Below are 19,869 nucleotides of genomic sequence, written 5' to 3' on the forward strand. Positions count from 1 at the left end.
GCTGAAAAGAGAGAATGACTAGAATGAACATACTTTTAATCTAATTAAAATCTGTTAGCACCACAGCTTTTTTGTTTCATGAACCTCAAGATTGCTCACTATCCTTTCTCTTCTGGTTTCTTCGAGTTACTTGAAGATATCTGGTACTCCTCCACCTATCTGATGCTGTTTCTTCAATCTATATTGGAATCCATGTAGCTTTATTTGATGATCATTTTAGCATGATGCATCTCTTCATAACTGTTTTTCCTTTTTCAATAGCCACTTGTTTTTCAATTTCCTCTTTAATTTGCTTGCAAACAAGGTAGAGCTACCTTTGTATTGAACATAGAATCCTCAATGATACAGCACAGAAATAGACCTGTCGATTCACCACATCCATGCAACCCTGTTTGTTCATCTACAGCAATTGCATTTGCCCTTATCAGGACAGTATACTTCTGTGCCTTACCTGCTTAAGTGTCTAAAAGATAGTAAGTGCTTTGTCGAGCACCTTGTTCCATTGGCCACAAGCAGAATTTCCCAGCGGCCTGATATTTTAATTCCAATTCCCACTCCTGTTCTGACATGTTGGTCCATGGTCTCCTCTTGTGTCAAGATGAGGTTACACTCAGGATGGAGGAGTAACCCATTACATTCCGTCTGGGTAGCCTTCAACTTATGGCATGAACATCGATTTCTCCTTCCGGTAAAAAAAATTCTCCCCCTCCATCCTCTATTCCCCAATCTAACCTTTCATCTCTTCCGATTATCTATCCCCCCCCCCCCGGTCCCCTTCTCCTGCCCTTTCTCCTATGGTCCACTCACCTCTCCTATCAGATTCCTTCTTCTTCAGCCCTTTATCTTTCCCGCTCACTTGGCTTCACCTATCACCTTCCAGCTATCCTCCTTCCCTTCCACCCACCTTTTTATTTTGGTGTCATCTCCCTTCCTTCTCAGTCCTGAAGAAGGGTCTTGGCCCGAAATATCGACTGTTTATTCATTTCCATAGATGCTGCCTGACCTGCTGAGTACGTCCAGCATTTTGTGGGTGTTGTTTTGTATCTGATCCCAGCTCTTCCTCTTACAGTGTGTTACAGATATCAATCATCTCTGTGCAAAAAAAACATATGCCTTAGACCCCTTTTATATCCCCTTGCTCTTACCTTAAACCTTTGGCCTCTAGTAAGGCATTTGTATGTTCTCCCCATGACTGAATGGGTTTCCTCCCACATTCCAAAGACATACAGCTTAGAGCTAGTAAGTTGTGGGCACGTTATTTTGGTGCCAGAAACATGACAACACTTGTGGGCTGCCCCCAGTGCATCCACATATTGCTTTGGTCATTGATGCAAACCAAACATTTCAATGTAAGTATCGATGTACATTTGATATAATCTTTAATCCTTGGAGTTTCTCCAGTAATTTCCTATGCTGGCACAAGGCTCACAAGTTATCAAGCTTACCTATGTCCTTCTTAAATTAAAGAACAGTACTGCCTGTCCTGAAGAAGGATCTTGGCCTGAAAAGTCAACTGTTTATTCATTTCCATAGATGCTACTTGACCTGCTGAGTTCCTCCAGCATTTTGTTTGTGTTACTTTGGCTGTCACAGGAAGGATAAAATAGGATTAGACTTATGAATTTTCAATGAATACTCACTCGTCAGTACTCACTTGGGCCTATTTCTGTACACTATGACCCTATGAAAACTTTGGCACTTCAATTTCTAGACACTGAGTAACTATGACATTTCATTTGCTCCACTAACCATGATCAACATTACTGGACTTTCCTCCGAAAGCAACTAGTGAGAGGGAGAGGAAGACAAGTCACACACAAGTAGATGGCGCCGAACATTCCCCCAATCCCCATCCTCCACTTTCGTACCCGTCAACTTCAAACTTGCTTGGCGCCTCAATCGGGGAAAACTAATAGAGTTGATCATGAGTTTTCTAAAAAAAAAACGGTATCATTTCTTTTTGCAAGTGATCTAATACCTAAGGAAAACCACATGAGAGGTGGGGTTGGCTCGCCTTGCATCATACAGGGTATAATAATTAGGGTTAGTGAATTGGTATGCTAGTGATTGCTATCACACAGAAACCAGCAATTTCACTGCCGGGGAAACCATGTACACTAAACTTCAGGACATGCACAAATATCAACTGAACGGCAGAGATTTTTCCTTACATTTTCCTTTGGATCACTTCCATGAGTAGAACAGAGGACAGAGGTCTTTAGTCTGCATTTCTACTATCAAAATCAGATTTAATATCACTGGCATATGTCATGAAATTTGTTGTTTTGCAGCAGCACTACACTGTAATACATAATAAAAAACTATAAATGACAATAAGAAATATATTTTAAAACATTAAATAGTGCAAAAAAAGAGAAAAGCAAGAAAAAAGTGAGATAGTGTACATGGGTTCAATGTCCTTTCAGAAATCTGATGGCCGAGGGGAAGAAGCTGTTCCTGAAATGTTGAGTGTGTCTCCAGGCTCCTGTACCTCCTCTTTGATGATAACAATGGGAAGAAAGCATTACCCAAGTGCTGGCGGTCCTTAAAGATGGATGCTGCCTTCTGAAGATATCCTTGATGTTGGGAGGCTAGTGCCATGATGGAGCTGGCTGAGCTTGCAATTTTCTGCGGCCTTTTCTGATCCTCTGCGGTGGCCCCTCCGTCCTACACCAGACGGTGATGCAACCAGTTAAAATGCTTTTCATGATGCATCTGTAGAAATTTGAGTGTCTTTGGTGACATACCAAATCTCCTCAAACTCCTAATGAAATATAACCGCTGTTCTGCCTTCTTTGTAATCGCATCAATATGTTAGGCCCAGGATAGATCCTCAGAGATGTGGACACCCAGGAGCTTGAAAGTGCTCACCCTTGGCACTGCTCATCCCTTGATGAAGACTGGTTATGTGTTCTCTCGACTTCCCCTTCCTGAAGTCCACAATCAATTCCTTGGTCTTACTGACGTTGAGTGCAAGGTTGTTGTTGCAATGCCATTCAACCAGCCAATCTATCTCGCTCCTATCACTTGCTCCTATCTCTATCACCACTCATCACCATCTGAAATTCTGCCAACAAAAGGCAAAAAGCATGTGGACAACAGACTGAGTATCTGTTGTGTCATCATCAAATGTATTGATGGCATTTGAGCTGTGTCTAGCCAAACAGTTGTGGTTGTAGGGAGAGTAAAATAGTGGGCTGAGCAAGCATTCTTGAGGTGCGCCAGAGCTGATTATCAGCGAGGAGGAGATGTTGTTTCCGATCTGCACTGACTGTGACTCTCCAGTCAAAGATCCAGTTGCAGAAGGAGGTACAGAGGTTTTGAAGCTTGTTGATTAATACTGAGGGTATGATGGTGTTGAATGCTTAGCGGTAATCAGCAAACAGCAGCCTGACTTAATTATGGCTACCAGCCAGGTGATCCAAGGCCAAGTAAAGAGAGAGCCAGAGTGATTGTATCTGCTGTAGACCTATTAGCTAAGCAAACTATTGAGCAAACTCTTCCCTTACAGTGCTGTGGAATGAGGACTGGATTCAAATCACATTCCACTTCAGTCCTTCTAGACTAAATGAAGGATCTCCACCTTTTTTCCTCCACAGATGCCTCATGACCCTTTGAGTTCCTCCAGCTCTTTTGTGTGTTGCCCCACATCCCAGCATTGGCAGTTCTTGTGTCTCCACTGTAGTCCTTTCCCAGGAAGGGTACAATTCTCATTTACCATAATAGGGAGCAGTTTTATAAGTCTTTGCCGGCAGGAAGAATCTGGACAGATCACTTTTCAGAAGGCTCAAGACCACAGGCAACTTAGAAACATAGCAACCCTACAGCACAATACAGGCCCTTCCACCCACAAAGCTGTGCCGAACATGTCCTTACCTTAGAAATTACCTAGGGTTACCCATAGCCCTCTATGTTTCTAAGCTCCATGTACCTATCCAGGAGTCTCTTAAAAGATCCTATCGTATCCTCCTCCACCACCGTCGCTGGCAGCCCATTCCACGCACTCACCACTCTCTGCATAAAAAAACTTACCCCTGACATCTCCTCTGTATCTACTTCCAAGTACCTTACAGCTATGCCCTCTCATGCTAGCCATTTCAGTCCTGTGAAACAGCCTTTGACTATCCACACAATCAATGCCTCTTGTCATCTTATACACCTCTATCAGGTCACCTCTCATCCTCTGTCACTCCAAGGAGAAAAGGCTGAGTTCACTCAACCTATTCTCATAAGGCATGCTCCCCAATCCAGGCAAAATCTCCTCTGCACACTTTCTATGGTTTCCATATCCTTTCTGTAGTGAGGCGACCAGAACTGAGCACAGTACTCCAAGTGGGGTCTGACCAGGATCTTGTATAGCGGCAACATTACCTCTCGGCTCCTAAACTCAATCCCATGGTTGATGAAGGCCGATACACCGTATGCCTTCTTAACCACAGAGTCAACCCGTGCAGCGGCTTTGAGTGTCCTATGGACTTGGACCCCAAGATCCCTCTGGTCCTCCGCACTGCCAAGAGTCTAACCATTAATACTATATTCTGCCATCATATTTGACCTACCAAAATGAACTACCTCACACTTATCTGGGTTGAACTCCATCTGCCACTTCTCAGCCTAGTTTTGCGTCCTATCAATGTCTCACTGTAATCTCTGACAGCCCTCCACACTATCCACAACATTCCCAACCTTTGTGTCATCAGAAAATTTACTAACTCATCCCTCCACTTTCTTGAGTGGAGTATCATAATTTAAATTTAGAATAAAATGTAGCAAAATGAGACTGCAGGCAGAGAACTGGTGCTATCCAAATTAAAATGAGCTGAGTACTTCTTTCTTTGTGTGAACAACAAATAAAGAAATACTCTACCTATCAACCACTGCTGAATAGTAACAGAGGACAATATTGCACCTTGTGGAGGAAGAACTTAAAGCAATACAATCTCATATCTAAAATAAGTCAATCAAATCTGTTCAAGGAAACAAACATTGAAAATATTTTGAAGTAAATAAAGATTATGATGTTCTGTGGAGCAGTAATATGTTAACCAAACAACCACACTTCATTCCCAACCTGATACAGAATTCAGTTTCTTATTCATACTGTAATTCAACAGAAAAGATCTTGACTGACTGCTTGTTCTGAAAATCAGTGAGCCAACTTTCCTTCATTTTCTTGTCAGGCTGGAGATACAAAATTTATCTGTACGTGTACAGCAGTAACTTGAATGTTGAAAGGTCTAGACAGAATGGATATGAAGAGGATGTTTCCTATAGTGCGGGAGTCTAGGACCAGAGGGCACAGTCTCAGAATAGAAGGATGTCCATTTAGAACAGAGATAAGGAAGAATTTATTTAGCCTGATGGTGGTGAATCTGTGGAATTCATTTCTACAGACAGTTGTGGAGGCCAAGAAATATTTAAAGTGGAGCTTGATAACTTCTTCATTTGTCAGACCATCAAAGGTTACGGGGAGAAGACAGGAGAATGGGGTTGAGAGGGATCATAAATCAGCCATGATAGAATGGCAAAGCAGATTCGATAGGCTAAATGATGTAATGTTGCTCTTGTATCTTGCAGTTTTATGATCTATCTGTAAATGACCTTAAACTGCCAGTGAATCGCTCTAGCAGTCCTAGAAATTGAATGTCCACTTACATCAGGTACAGGATGCTTAAAGTCCAGAATTCTGATTGAGCCACATGTCAGCTATGAAATTAAATCCCGCTGATTATCTCACATGTCATCGACAAGCAACTCGACAAGTTAGAGAGAAGTGTCCAACTCCAGATTATTTATCAAATGAGATCACATTGCAGACCGTGCAATATAACTATATATTAATTTATCATTAAGTAACAGAGCAATTTAGTTTCAGAAGTAGAACACATCATATACCACCAATGAGCACAGCTACAAGGTGCACTGCCAAAAACAGGGAAAATTGTAAAGCATCAAAAGCTAAATATTCAATTTAGCAATTACATTCAAAAGCAGTTCAAAAGTATTCATCCCCCTTTGCTCAGTATTTAGTTGTACCACCTCTTGCAGCTGTTCTAACCAGTCATCTTTTTATTAGCTTTGCATAACATGATGAATCAAGATTTGTCCATTCCTGGGATGGCAGGACTTTCATATGAAGAAAGACTGGATGAACTGGGATTAGAATTCCAATACTCGTTGGAACTTAGAAGATTGAGGGGGGATCTGATTGAAACGTATAAAATCCTAAAGGGATTGGACAGGCTAGATGCAGGAAGATTGTTCCCGATGTTGGGGAAGTCCAGAACAAGGGGCCACAGTTTGAGGATAAAGGGGAAGCCTTTTAGGACCAAGATTAGGAAAAACTTCTTCACACAGAGAGTGGTGAATCTGTGGAATTCTCTGCCACAGGAAACAGTTGAGGCCAGTTCATTGGCTATATTTAAGAGGGAGTTAGATATGGCCCTTGTGGCTACGGGGATCAGGGGGTATGGAGGGAAGGCTGGGGCGGGGTTCTGAGTTGGATGATCGGCCATGATCATAATAAATGGCGGTGCAGGCTCGAAGGGCCAAATGGCCTACTCCTGCACCTATTTTCTATGTTTCTTGTAAAATTGCTCAAACTATGCCGGGTTAGTTGGGGAGTGGTGGTGGACAGCACTCTTACCAGAGATATTCGATCGGGTTAAGGTCAGGACTCTGGGCCACTGAAGGACATCGATTTTCTTCATTTGAAGCCACTCCATGGTTGCTCTGGCAGTGTGCTTTGGTCGTTGTCCTACTGAAAGACTAACTTCCTCCCTAGTTTAAGCTTTCTGGCAGAGGCTAGCAGGTTTTTATTCAGGAATTCTGTATTTATCAAGATTCATCTTTCCATGAATTTTGACCAGATTTTCAGGCCCTGCTGCTGAGAAGCATCCCCATAGCATGATGCTAACTCCACCATGCTTTTGAGGTAGGGGTAGTATTAACTGACGGAAGCGCAATATTAGATATGCACCACTTGTACCACTTAGTGTTGAGGCCAAAAAGTTCCACTTTAGTGACATCTGACCACAACACCTTCTTTACAGTATTTTCTAAGTGACACTTTGCAAAGTCTTACAGGCTTTTTTTTTAAGTCAGCTTCTTCCTTGCCACTCTTACATAAATACCCTTATTGTGCAAGGCCTTAGAGATTGTGGAGCTGTGAATTTCATTTCCAGTTGCATCCACTGACTTCTACAGCTCACTCAGAGTGACTGTTGGCATCACAGTAGCCTGTCTTACAAATACCATTCTTCTCTGGCAGCTAAGTTTAGAGGGGGCAGCCTGACTTAAGCAATGTGGGTATAGTTTCATATTTTTTCCCACTTTTTCGTGATGGATTCCACTGAAGTCCAAGGTATGTTCAATACCTTTGAGATGGTCATGTACCTTTCCTCAGATTTGTGCTTCTCTATTATCATTTCCCTGACTTGTTTTGAATGCTCTTTTGTCTTCATTTTGATTTGATCTGTTGAAAATCTACCATACTGTTGGACCTTACACGGAGAGAGAGAGGATAGGGATGTATTCAGGTAATCCTCCAATTTTCTCCAACTTCTCCAATCCTCCAACTTCAATACATTTTTAAGTTAGAAAATGAAGCAGTAAAATATGGAAATGGGTTTGGGAGCTGAGTATTTTTTCAAGGCAATGTATACTTATCTTGATAATAAATTAACTTCGAACTTTGATATAAGCTGTGTCAATCAGAGAAAAAGCAATATGCCGCAAGATTTTCAGAAAGTTTTAAGATGAACTCATGATTGCACTTCATCTTGTGTTATGAGGTAATTTGATTGTTATCGTACGGTCACCAATGGAAAGCTTTTTGACATTGCCTACGAAGGTTAATAAAGAATTATGCATACTTATTAAGGGAATAAAAGGGAAGTTCGTCATTGGGCGGAAAAGATCAATCATGTGACCATAACATAAACCCTGCTGGAAACATAACCAGTGTCCAGAGATACCCTATGAAACATGGCTTATTTATTTATTGATTGATCGATTGAGATACAGCACAGAATAGGCCCTTCCGGCCTTTCGATCCGCATAGCCTTGCAACCTCCAATTTAATCCTAGCCTACTCACAGGACAATGTACAATGACCAATTAACCTACCAATGGGCATGTCTTTGGAATGTGGGAGGAAACTGGAGCACCTGGAGGAAACCCTCCTGATGTGGTCATGAGGAGAACATAGGCTGTGGCAGGAAATGAACCCGGGTTGCCAATACTGTAAAGGGTTGTGTTAACCAATAAGCTTCTATGCCGTCTCAGATTTAAATCTTGGTTATCAATTGTTTGTGATTATCAATGACAGTAGTTAGTTTCTAGTAAAAAAAGGCAAAATGCTGCTATTTGAAAGTTTGTTTCTTCCCTCCTACGACTTGCCATTCCATAGGGTGGAGAGGCCTATCCTTTAATTGTTGATAATTTCAGAAAACTTGCAATCTATGTAGGCTTTACCATATTAAAATCGCACCAATGATACAGAGATTTATATGACTATTAAGGGAATAATATGAACATTAAAGGAAAATTGGCCCATGCCCAAGAATTTCGATGGCTTCTTGCAAAACTACTGAGCAACTACATTCAAAGATGGGCATTCCACCAAGTACACTCATTTTGGCAGTGTCAGCATACACTTCTTCAGAAGTGACCTGCCTTTTTATCACCATGTATGACTAACCCAGTGAAAAAGTATTCAAAGGCACTTACACAGAAACTTGTAAAATTTAGATCTAAGCCATTATAGAAACAGATCTTATACAACTGGACAGCTACAGTGTATAGGTAAGCAGGTAACTCCATTTGATGCTTAGCCACATTACGATCTTAGATCACAATATCATGTGAAGAACACAGGTCAAACATTCATGAAACTACCCACTATCATTTAATCTGGATTGTGAATCTCAAGCGCTCAGAAAAAAACAACTCTGTAGGAAAGAGTTATTAAACTGGAGAGAATCCATTAATGATTTACGGGGAAGTTGTTCAGATTCATGGGACTATGTTATAGGGAGAAGCTGGACAGGCGAAGACATTTTTCTTTGGAATACGGGAAACAGAGAAGTGATCTTATAGAGTTGTATAAGATCATGCAGAGTGAATATACTTATCGTTTCCCCAGGATTGTGGAATCACAAACCAGAGAACATGAGTTTAAGGTGAGGGGGGAAAAATTTTAACAGGAACCTGAGGGACAACCTTTTGTAACAGAGGGCATATGGAATTAACTACCAACATAAGGTTCTTGAGGCAGTTACAACAAAACCCTTGAAAAGACAATTGGACAGGTACAATGGATGTGAAATGTCCATGGGCTAAATAAGGCTAGCTTGGATAGGCAGCTTGATGACTGTAAAGCTTCAAATTGTCAAGCATTCACCATCATAGGAGTGGAAACCTGCCTCGTATCGAAATGATTTCGTAAGCATATTAAACAACAAGTAAAAAAGGAAAGGCTAAGAAATCAGAATTTATTTTTCCAGTTAAAGGATAGAATGTTATTATTGTGAATATCAATAAATTCCTAATTGTAAAAATTGTAATTTCTACATCTATATTTCTACATCGAAGTTACTTGTGCCTTTGCGCTGCTGAACATTCCACAAACAGTCCTGATGAAGGGTCTCGGCCCAAAACATCGACTGTACTCTTTTCCACAGATACTGTCTGACCTGCTGAGCTCCTCCAGCATGTTGTGTGTGTGTTACTTGGATTTCCAGCACCTGCAGATTTTTTTCATGTTTTTGGATTCCACAAACATGATGGACAGCACTCTAGCATTTAACGGTCATAATTTCACAAAGTGATCTCTTGAGTGCTTTCAAAAATGACATGTTTATTGTAGTACTTCCCAATGTTTGCTCCCATGTTAATATCTAAATATGCATATTGATCTCAGGAACATGGAAACATGGCTGCCTGGTTCTTACATCCTGCCACATGCTCCTAAATGCACATGGTTTTCTGCTATTCCATTCACCGTCATCATTATGCGCTGTGTCGTATGACATCATCATTGTGTGCCATGTCATATGATGTCATTGTGTGCCATGTCATATGACATCATTATGTGCCCTGTCATATGACGTGGATGATCATGGTCTTTGACCATGATTGTTCTTGGCAAATTTTTCTACAGAGGTCATTTGCTATTGCCTTCTTCTGGGCAGTGTCTTTACAAGACGAGTAATGTCAATACTCTTCAGAGACTGCCTGCCTGACGTCAGTGGTGGCACAACCAGGACGTGATATGCATCAGATGTTCCCGTGACTCCTGATTGGGAGGAGGGGGCTAAGCAGGCACTACTCGAGAGTGACCTGCAGGCTAGTGGAGTGAAGGAGCACCGTACATCTCCTTTGCTGGAGATGCATTTCTACCCCGTCACACTTCCATTCAGCCCACTTAATAATTTGTTGTTTCTGCTGCAGAGTGTTTAGATTACAGGCTGATCTTTATTGCACACTACTCCATCAAAAGCGTGGTTTAGAAAAAAAAATTCTGCTCAAATTCTTGAAGGCTCAGGATGAAAAATATTTAATAGGATCAGTTTATGTTATACTGCTTAATGTAAGGGACTTGCAGAATTTGGGAGAAGCGTTCTCACTTTCCTCCAGTACTCTGTGACCATGTGTGGGAATATTGGTGAATGTTGTACTTGACCCATCAGATTTGATGCAAGCTTTGCTACATCTGCATTAATAGTTGCGTGGCTCATTCTGTAAGTGTATGACAGGGATAAACAACAGGCTGTTTCAGTCCACTGTTATCATGCAAGTTCTTAACTATTCTAATCCCCACGTCCTGCTCCTGGTCCATTACATCGATTTTATTAGTACTAAAATGTTATCAAATTGCCTATATCCACCAGCCTTTCAGTCAGTGTGTTCATATTTCAAATTCTCACTGTGTGAAAACAATGTTCCTCAAATCTTCTCTGTTTACTATTCCTGACTTTGAACCTACATTCTCCAGTTTAAAACTTAAAAAAAATTATTCACTCAGCTTTTTCCATAGATCCAGTCTCCCTTCATAGCTGAAATGCTTCATCCCAGCAACATCCTGGTGAATTACATTTGTACCCCTTCCCCAGTGTATTTACATCTTTCAATGGTGTGACAAGAACTGTGCACAACACTGCAACTGTGGCCCAATTATTGTTTTATAAATACGTAGCATAATCTTTCTGTTCTTGTATTCTTTGCCTTGGCCAGGCTTGCTTACCTGTGCTACAGCCTTCACGAGTGTTTGGACTTGTGCACCAAAGTCCCTCTGTTCCTCAGTACTTCATAGTACTTTTGATTTTTCCTAGTCTTATTCATGCTTCTAAATTGCATCACTTCACAAATCTCAATTAAGTTTCATGTGCTACTGCTCTGCTCATCTTGCTAGCTCATTGGTACCGTCTGTTGTTAAAGACAACTCTCCTCTCTTATTTTTCAGTCATCTTCAAACTTGTCAATCATAACTGCTACATTCACATCTAGACTGTTAGCATACCTAACAGACTATGTGTCTTGCTCCTGATCCCAGAAAGACCAGAGGGATGCGATTGCTGCTGGATTTGACTTGGAAGGCAGTGGTCTCCTGTGCCATAGCTGTTCTATTATTCTGTGATTCCATAAGTAGAACCTTTTTTTATGTAAGTTTCTTAATGTTTTGCATGTTTAATTTTAGGTGAGTTAAGAAATGTCAAGGCTAAGTCAGAACAAATTAAGGATTCCAGTAGGGAAAGTAACCAATTGGAAGTAAAAGGTAGGTTTGTGTTTTTGCACAAATTCATATTCTATTTTAACACCATATATCTTGTTTTCAGTAACTCAAGAAATACATTTTCAATATTTAAAACATACATCATCCACCTGGTTGTGTTACTTTATGGCGACGTTCTCCTCTACCTTGCTTAAAACTCCAAACAATCTACCTCTCTGAAATAAGCATTTGGATAAGCATTTTGTTACAGCAGCCTATTTTGTTTCCTCATGCTTCAATGTTTTTGTTATGCATGGGGAGTTACAAAAATGCAGATAGAAGTTGTTGTTACCTTTATTTATTGCATTATCATCAAGAAGATATGAGAGTGGAAAGCAAAAAAAATTCAGTTAAAACATTGACATTTTTTGTAGCGGTCATAAATTTGAAATATTACAATTGTAAACACAAGACTTTCTGCTTGTGCTGGAAACTTTGAGCAGCATACGGAATGGTTAGTTAGGCGGCATCTATGGACGGGAATAAGAGGTCAACATTTTGGGTAAAGACCCTTCATCAGGACTCAAAAGGATGGGGGCAGAAGCCAGAATAAGAAGGTGGGATGAGGGGAAGGTGTACACGTTGGCAGGTAATAAATGAAACCAGCCAAGGGGAAAGGTGGGTGAGTGAGTGGGGGGAGGTGGGAAGAAGTTAGAAGCTCGGAGGTGGTAGGTGGAAGAGGCAAAGGGCAAAATAAGAAAGAATCTGATAGGAGAGGACAGTGCACCATGGATAGAAGGGGAATGAGGAGCGCCAGAAGGAGAAAATGGGCAGGTGAGCAGAAGAGAAAGGGTGAAAGTGGAAGCAGAATGGGGAATGGGAAAAGAGAGAAGAGAAGGGGGGAGGGAGGGGTGAGGAAAATAATGGAAGTTGGAGAAACCCATGTTCATGTTAGCTGGAATAATTGTGTCCAGATCTATAAAAGTGGCCACTTCATTAGGTACAGAAATGAAACCCAGTGTGGTTTTCTGCTGCTGTAGCCCAGTCACCTCAAGGTTTGATGTGTTGTGCATTCAGAAATGCTCTTCTGTGTACCATTGTTGTAACACATGGTTATTTAAGTTGCGGTCGCCTTCCCCTCATCTTGAATCTGTCTGGCCATTCTCCTCTGACCTCTCTCATTAACTGGGTGTTTCACCCATAGAACTGCCACTTATTGGATTTTTTTTTTGTTTTTGCACCATTCTCTGTAAACTCTAGAGACTATTGTGTATGAAAATCCCAGGAGATCAGCAGTTTCTGAGATCCTCAAACCACTCCGTCTGGCACCAACAATCATTACACGGTCAAAGTCACTTAGATCACATTTCCTCCCCATTCTTTTGTTTGGTAAGAACAACGATTAAACCTCTTGACCATGTCTGCATGCTTTTATACAGGGGTCCCCAACCTTTTTTGCACCACGGACCGGTTTAATATTGACAATATTCTTGCGGACCGGCCGACTTACGGGGGGGGGTGGGTGTGTGGGGTGTTCAAGTAGGGTTAAACTCACCTCAACATGTCTTTTACAGTTAGGGTTGCCAACTTTCTCACTCCCAAACAAGGGACAAAAGTAGCAGTCAAATATGGGACACTTGTGTTTACCCCAAGAAAGACTAGCATGACCATGAAGCCTTGCGCGGGTACCTGTGTTTCCAACATGCTCAGTTTTTTATTATCCAACATCTACAGCCACCTATTTTCAATTCTACTTCCTGTTCCCATTCCGACGTGTCAGTCCATGGCCTTCTCCACTGCCGTGAAGAGGCCACACTCAGTTTGGAGCAGCAACACCTTCAATTCCATCTGGGTAGCCTCCAACCTAATGGCACGAATATCAATTTTGAACATAGAACATAGAAAATATACAGCGCAATGCAGGCCCTTCAGCCCACAATGTTGTGTCGACTATATGTCCTACTCTAGAAGCTGCCTCAAATTTCCCTACTGCATAGCCCTCTATTTTTCTAAGCTCCATGTACGTATTTAAGAGTCTCTTAAAAGACCCTATTGTATCCGCCTCTACCACTGTCGCTGGCAGTGCACATTCCACGCTCCCACATTGAACTTCTAGGAATTGCTCCCCCTTCAACAATCCCTTTCCTGTTTCCATCTCTCACCTTATCTCCTTACCTGCCCATCACCTCCCTCTGGTGCTCCTCCCCCTTTGCTTTCTTCCATGGCCTTCTGTGCCCTCCTATCAGGTTCCCCCTTCCTCAGCTATTTATCTCTTTCACCAATCAACTTTCCAGTTCTTTACTTCACACTCCTCCCCCTCTCCTGGTTTCACCTATCACCTACTACCTTGTACTTCTTTTTCCACTCCCCTTCTTAATTTGGCTTCTTCTCTTTCTTTCCAGTCCTGATGAAGGGTCTTGGCTCGAAACAGCGATTGTTTACTCTTTTCCATAGATGCTGCCTGGCCTGCTGAGATCCTCCAGCATTTTGTGTGTGTGTTGATATACCGCCTTTTGCTTATTTTCACTGTACAGAACAAGCTCAGATAGAACCGTGGTATGCTCTGGAGAATAAACCATAAACACTGGAAATACATTTATCTATAGCCTTTGTTGTGGTCTGTGCTCTGAGTCACTTCTTGATATCAGAAGGGGTGAATAATGGCCTCAGTAAAAATGAATTCAAGAGATAGTTGATTGACTCCTCTGTTTCCAGATGGCTGCAAATTCTTCAGGCATGTGATTGTCACTTAAGTTGAGCTGTGGTACCACTGAGACAGAGAATATTATTGCCACCTCCTCCTCCAATAGTCATTTAATTCAACATCACCATTCATTGTAGGAAATGGCAAGCCTTTGGATATTTGAATTGATCTATTGGTTTTGGGATTATTTAGCTCTATTTCATTGCTACTTCTATTGTTTAGTTTGCATGTTCCACTCCCATCAGGGAAGAAGCTACTCAGCACCCATGCCAGGAGCACTAGACTCGAAAACAGTTACTTCCCCCAAGCTGTCAGGCTGATCAAAGCCTCCACCCATTAACCCACTCCACCGCCACTACATGTACATCACCTTTGTATATAACAGTTACCTACAGGAATATATTTAGTTTTATAGGATTGCTCTTATATTTAGTTTTTTGTTTCTTTATGCTATTTGTGTTTTTTTTTTAATGTTGCATCAGGTTCAGAGTAACAATCATTTCTTTCTCCTTTACGCTTGTGTACTGAAGAGTGACAATAAACTATTCTGAATCTTGAAGTTCACGTGTGGAAAATTAGAAAACTAAGGATGCTGGAAATCTGCAGCAGTGACTGACGGTGCTTGCAGGGTTTCATTCTAGCCAATGTTGCAGAATCACAGGTTGATACCTCATGTTTTTGTACATCTTGTTCTGCTATTGCCATGTTCTTCCTTACTCCTTGTTTATCAAGGATTAGTCTCCAAACTTGATCTTAATGGTAGAATGAGGGATATGTTGGATCACCAGATTATAGATGGTGGAGGAATCCAGTTCTGGAGTTGCTGATGGCTCAGTGACCCAGAGATGGACAGGTGCACAAGACAGGATTCCTTTCTCCACAAGGTCTATTTGTGATCCCACTAGTACTGTCATGGACACCCACAGTAGATCTGTACAGGTAAATTGGAGAGGACACAGTGAAGCAGATTTAAGATATTGGTTACATGTTGAATGTAGCTCTTTAGCTAAAACATATTTAAACTATTTGGAACTTTAAACTATGTAGAACTATTTAACTAAAAAGTATCGTCTGCATTTGCTTGTCGAACCCCTTCAAATGAGAGTTGGGATTATTTTGAAGTACTGCACAAAAGATTGCAGTTGAATGTGCCTAATGAATGAATCAGAGATTGAACCTCTCTATCACTGTTTGTATCATAGGTCAAATATGAGAGATTAATTGCAACAAGTATTTGGCTTATTAGCATTCAAATCACAGTACATTTCAAATCAGATATCCAAATCATGAAACATGAATGAATCTGAAGTTTAATCAGATGTAAAAGGATGGCCAAATAAACAGCAATGAATGGGTAATTAAATCATGTTGTTTTTTCCCTGCTGGTAAGTCCAAACTAATAAATACCGTTTAAAATAATTTTGGTTTGGATTCAGCTGGCGGAAAATATAGTTAGGAAGTAAACACACATAAACATGAATGACAGGAGATAAATCAATGCATCAAGCCCCTTGCATTACAATTACAATATTGTTTACAATGTACGTCAAGAAGTGCCGAAGGCTCTGGGTACCATGTATTTAGTAGAATCAGAATCAGGTTTACTATCACTGGCAGATGTTGTGAAATACATCAAAAAATAAATAAGCAGTACAATGAAAGTAGTTACACACATCAAAGTTGCTGGTGAACGCAGCAGGCCAGGCAGCATCTATAGGAAGAGGCGCAGTCGACGTTTCAGGCCGAGACCCTTCGTCAGGACTAACTGAAGGAAGAGTGAGTAAAGTAGTTCATCGGTTCAGTGTCCATTCAGAAATCTGATGGCAGAGGGGAAGAAGCTGTTCCTGAATCATTGAGTGTGCCTTCAGGCTCCCGTACCACCTCCTTGATGAGAAGAGGGCATGTCCTGTGTGATGGGGGTCCTTGATGATGGATGCTGCATTTTTGAGTCATTGCTCATTGAAGATGTCCTGATTGCTATGGAGGCTAGTGCCCAGGATGGAGCTGACTGAGTTCACAACTTCCTGCAGCTTTTTAAGATCCTGTGCAGTGCCCCCTCACATCATACCAGGTGGTGTTGCACCCAATTAGAATGCTGTCCACAGTATATCTGTAGAAATTTGTGAGCACCTCTGGTGACATACCAAATCTCCTCAAACTCCGATTGAAATGTAGCCACTGGATAAATATATAACAGAGATAAAAAAAATACAGACATAGGAAATGAATGGGTGAACAAAATGTCTAGGAGTCTCTTGAAAAGTGTTGGTGTATACTTCAATATTTATACTACTCTGTATTTTAAAGATTTTAATTACTTAACATTGCCAAAGTAGGTTATCACATGAGTTTTCATGTGCAAATGCTCAATTTTTTTCTTACAGTACAGGAGGAGAATATTTGGCCCATCAAGGCTATGTTGCCTCTCTGGGAAATCTCATCATTTCCACTTCTCGACCAACCTATTCTCTCCTCTATTACCTTGATTTTCCTACACCTCCCCACCCCAAAACATACACACACAATGTAGGAGAAACCAGAGGACTGAGAGGAAACCTGTACATGCACAGGAAGAGCATGCAAATTCTATTAAGAATTAATTCCCTTTTGAAGGTGATGAATAATTTTGTCATCATCCATAAAAATAATAATTGTCAGATCAAAAGCACACTTTCTTATACTCCAACATTTTTAAAATCTATTTTTGAATTCCAGGATTACATAAGCTTTACTAACCAATTATCTAGTTTTCAAGCATTTATGAACTATATATAGGTCTGGGTCTGCGGGTCTGCCCGTCCACTGGGAAGTTGGAGACCTGTTATCTGCAAGTCTATTGGAGGCCTGTTCTGGGGTTGGTGGACTGTGTGTATGTGACTGGGTACAAGAGAGGAAAGGGGCTGGTTTTGTTGCTGTTGTGTTGCCTTTTGTGTTCTGTTTGTCATGTTCTGTGTTGTTCTGCTGAGCATTGTGGGCGTGCTATGTTGGTGTCACAATGTGTGGTACCCAGCTCTTCCCTAGTTTGTCCTCCAAAGTGCAGCACCTCACACTTGTCTGCAGTAAATTCAATCTGCCATTTTTCAGCCCATTTTTCTAGCTGATTCAGATCCAACTGCAAGCTTTGATAGCCTTCCACGCTGTCCACTACACCCCCAATCTTGGTGTCATCCTCAAATTTGCTGATCTAATTTACCACATTCAGATCATTGATATAGATGACAAAACAACAGACCCAACACTGGTCCCTGCAGCACACTGCTAGTCACTGGCTTCCGGTCAGAGAGGCACCCATCTACCACCACACACAGGTTCTCCCAAGAAGCCAATGTTTAATCCAATTTACCACCTCATCTTGAATGCCAAGCAACTGAACCTACATGACCATCTACCCATCTGCGATATTGCCATAGGCCTTGCTAAAGTCCACTGCCTTTCCTTCATCAAATTTCCTGGTAACTTCCCTGAAAAACTGTAAATTTGGTTAGACATGACCTACCACGCGCAAAGCCATGTTGACTGTCCCTAATTAAGATCTATCCAAATGCTTATATATCCGGTCCAATAACTTTCCCACTACTGATGTCAGGTTCACTGGTCTATAAATTCTCAGCTTATTCTTAAGAGCCTTTCTTAAACAATGGAACAATATTAGTTATCCTCAAATCCTCCGGCACATCACCCATGGCTAATTCCTTTTTAAATGCCTCCGCTGGTGCCCCTGTAATTTCTGCACTAACCTCCCACAAGGTCCAAGGGAAAACATTGTTGTCATGCTCGGTGGATTTATCTACCCTAACTTGCCTCAAAACAGCAAGCAATTCTTCCTTTGTATTCTGTGTATGGTCTGTGACCTCTCTGCTGCTTTGCCTCACTTCTATAGACCCTGTGTCTATCTCCCCAGTAAGCATAGCTGCAAAAAATCCATTTATAATCTCCTCCATCTCTTTTGGCTTCATGCATAGGTGACCATACTGAACTTCAAGAGGACCAATTTTGTTCCTTGCTATCTTTCGCTCTTAATATGTCTGCAGAAGCCCTTGGGATTTTTCTTCTCCTTATCTGCTAGAGCAATCTCATGCCTTCTTGTTGCCCTCCTGATCTCCTTATTGAGTGTTGTTTTGCATTTCTTATATTCCTCAAGTATCTCATTTACTCCTTGCTGCCTACACCTGCTGTGCACCTTTTCTAACTAGGGCCTCAATTATCTCTCCAAAACCAAGATTCCCATGAATCTGTTATCCTTGCTTTTTATTCTGATATGAACATGCAAACTCTGTGCTCTCAAACTTCCACTATTGAAGTCCTCCCACTTAGCAAGCACACTTTTTTCAGAAAGCATCCCGTCCCAATTCTTGCCAGATCTGTTGTGTCCTGCAGTTTCTTGTATCTTTATTAGTAACAATCTGGCTGGTCTTGGGTCTTGTCACTCAGATTGCCTGTCCATTCTCACCAGACCTCTTCCTGACTTGTTTGCCGACACTATCCCTGAGGCTCACACAAATGAACTGAGCAAATATAATACTCAGCCTAAAGCTTTTCTTCATTGCTGTCTTCAAATTTCTCCCTCTGTGATGACTATTTACGTATGTTACATTTGTTCCAGTAATATGTGCAAGAAGTGACTGGAAAATCTGTTAGGCCCGATCATGCTCAACCTGACCAGGTCTTCATTTGCTCCCTAAATCAGCCTTGGGAATACGTTTGCAACCCTGACTTGAGACCATGAGGTGACACATGCTGAGGCCCCATCCTTGGACTGCCTCTGTAAGCCTTTGACAGCCCTGATAATCAATTGGAAACAACTGAAATGGACCTAAACAACTCAGCAAGATAAAAATTACTTGTGTACTTTTCAAAATCTTCCATTTTTTTAAGCAAGCTTGCTAGATTGACTGTGACTGGACTCCATTTTATTTTTGAGGAGACTGATGAAGCCTCTGTGAGATTTGCAGTCTCCCACAAGTGAGGCTGGAAATTGCTGATGGGGTAGTTGGGTGGGCAGTTTGTGAGGCAGTGCTTTCTGTCCACCACTTAAGCAGGGTTCAGTGTATTCCCAATGAATGGCATTGAGAGTCTTAATAAATGACTTTGAGTCATAGCGTTACACAGCAAAGAAACAGGCTCTTTGGGCAGCCTATCCATGCCAGCGAAGCTGCCTTCCTGAACTAGTCTTATTTGCTCGCCTTAGGCCTCTACCTCTCTAAGCCTTCCCTATCCACAAATCTGTTCAAATGCTTTTTGTTCTAATTTGTACTTCCATCTACCACTTCCTCTCAAAGTCTATTCTACATACCTGTCAGCCTCTATCTGCAAAACTTGCCAGTTAAGTTCCCTTTATCTCCTTCCCCACTCTCTTTAAACCTATGCTGTCATGTTTTAACTTCCCTTCCTTGGAATAAAGGCTACGCCCAGTAACATTATTGCTGCTCATCATGACTTTATAAACCTCTAT

General features: G+C 41.4%; 1 protein-coding gene across 3 annotated transcripts in view; it reads left to right on the forward strand.

Moving 5' to 3' along the window:
- Window positions 1-19,869, forward strand: part of pde1ca (phosphodiesterase 1C, calmodulin-dependent a) — a 292,700-nt gene that overhangs the window by 225,682 nt on the left and 47,149 nt on the right. The window contains exons 16-17 of one of the 3 annotated variants that reach the window (XM_063054738.1): window positions 11,699-11,776; window positions 14,116-14,273. The exons of 1 other annotated variant lie outside the window; for it this stretch is intronic. In XM_063054738.1, coding sequence (XP_062910808.1) covers window positions 11,699-11,776; window positions 14,116-14,186 — 149 coding nt within the window. In that variant the 3' untranslated portion in view covers window positions 14,187-14,273. Of the gene's footprint in view, window positions 1-11,698; window positions 11,777-14,115; window positions 14,274-19,869 lie in introns of those variants that run through there. One more of the 3 variants, XM_063054745.1, reaches the window with a different exon arrangement.

This window comes from Mobula hypostoma, chromosome 1 (genome assembly GCF_963921235.1).
Source record: "Mobula hypostoma chromosome 1, sMobHyp1.1, whole genome shotgun sequence".
NCBI classification, from domain to species: domain Eukaryota; kingdom Metazoa; phylum Chordata; class Chondrichthyes; order Myliobatiformes; family Myliobatidae; genus Mobula; species Mobula hypostoma.